Source organism: Penaeus monodon, chromosome 27 (assembly GCF_015228065.2).
Source record: "Penaeus monodon isolate SGIC_2016 chromosome 27, NSTDA_Pmon_1, whole genome shotgun sequence".
Classification (NCBI taxonomy): Eukaryota; Metazoa; Arthropoda; class Malacostraca; order Decapoda; family Penaeidae; genus Penaeus; species Penaeus monodon.
Genome location: NC_051412.1, coordinates 30,081,237 through 30,082,899, shown reverse-complemented (window position 1 = coordinate 30,082,899; position 1,663 = coordinate 30,081,237). Strand labels below are relative to the sequence as shown.

The following is a 1,663-nucleotide window of genomic DNA, read 5'->3' as shown; positions in this document are numbered from 1 at the left end:
GGCGCGGCTGATGCTCAGAAGCAACATGACGTAAACTTCCTGCTTCATAAGATCTACGGGGATATCCGTGACTCTAATCTAAAAGGCAAAGCTGATTCCTTTGACCCGGAAGCCAATTTATCCCATTACAGTGACGGAGGTAAAGCAGTACAGAAACTTATGAGAGACCTGAAGGATAACAGGCTTCTTCAACAAAGGCATTGGTTCTCTCTCTTCAATCCTAGGCAACGCGAAGAAGCACTTATGCTTTTTGATGTTCTCATTCACTGCAAGGACTGGGATACATTTGTCAGCAATGCTGCCTACTTCCGCCAAATTATGAATGAGGGAGAATTTGTTTATGCCTTGTATGTTGCGGTCATCCACTCACCTCTGTCTGAACACGTTGTACTTCCTCCACTCTATGAAGTCACGCCACATCTCTTCACCAACAGCGAAGTCATTGAAGCAGCTTATCGTGCCAAGCAAACACAAAAACCTGGTAAATTTAAGTCTAGCTTCACTGGAACTAAGAAGAATCCTGAACAAAGAGTAGCCTATTTCGGTGAGGACATTGGAATGAACACTCATCACGTCACCTGGCATATGGAATTCCCATTCTGGTGGGACGACAAATACAGCCATCATCTGGATCGCAAAGGAGAGAATTTCTTCTGGGTACATCATCAACTTACCGTTCGCTTTGATGCTGAACGTCTCTCCAATTATTTGGATCCCGTCGACGAACTTCACTGGGAGAAGCCAATCGTACAAGGTTTTGCTCCCCACACCACTTACAAGTATGGAGGTCAATTCCCCTCTCGTCCAGATAATGTGAACTTCGAAGATGTGGATGGTGTTGCTCGTATTCGAGATTTGCTTATTGTAGAGAGCCGAATCCGCGATGCTATTGCACATGGTTATATCGTCGACAGGGCTGGTAATCATATTGATATCATGAATGAGCGTGGAATTGACGTTCTCGGAGATGTTATTGAATCATCTTTGTACAGCCCTAATGTGCAGTACTATGGAGCCTTGCACAATACTGCTCACATTGTACTTGGTCGACAGAGTGATCCACATGGAAAATATGATTTACCCCCTGGTGTGCTGGAACACTTTGAAACTGCCACCCGTGATCCTAGCTTCTTTAGGCTTCATAAATACATGGATAACATCTTCAAGGAACACAAGGATAGTCTCCCTCCATACACCGTGGAAGAACTAACATTTGCCGGTGTAAGTGTAGACAATGTAGCAATTGAAGGCGAACTAGAGACCTTCTTTGAGGATTTCGAATACAATCTCATTAACGCTGTTGATGACACTGAACAAATTGCAGATGTAGAAATTTCTACTTACGTGCCTCGTCTGAACCATAAGGACTTTAAAATTAAGATTGATGTTAGCAATAACAAGGGCCAGGAAGTTCTAGCTACCGTTCGCATTTTCGCCTGGCCTCACCTAGACAACAATGGTATTGAATTCACCTTCGACGAAGGCCGTTGGAATGCTATTGAACTGGATAAGTTCTGGGTCAAGTGTGAGTACTTTATGGTTTGCTTTGCTCCTTTAATACTTTATTGTTATTCATATGGTCAAATATTTTATGAATTTTCACTTGTCCAGACTTAAAGTCGAGTAAGCAGTATGGTCTGTTCAATATTACAACTTCACATTT

General features: G+C 42.8%; 1 protein-coding gene across 2 annotated transcripts in view; it reads left to right on the top strand.

Annotated features, from left to right (window-relative positions):
• The window catches only part of LOC119590772 (hemocyanin C chain-like), a 22,826-nt gene that overhangs the window by 1,091 nt on the left and 20,072 nt on the right, over window positions 1–1,663 (top strand). For both annotated transcript variants that reach the window (XM_037939486.1, XM_037939485.1), the window contains exon 2: window positions 1–1,525. This exon is cut by the window's left edge and continues 1 nt beyond it. In XM_037939486.1, the coding sequence (XP_037795414.1) occupies window positions 1–1,525 (1,525 nt within the window). The remainder of the gene's footprint in view (window positions 1,526–1,663) is intronic.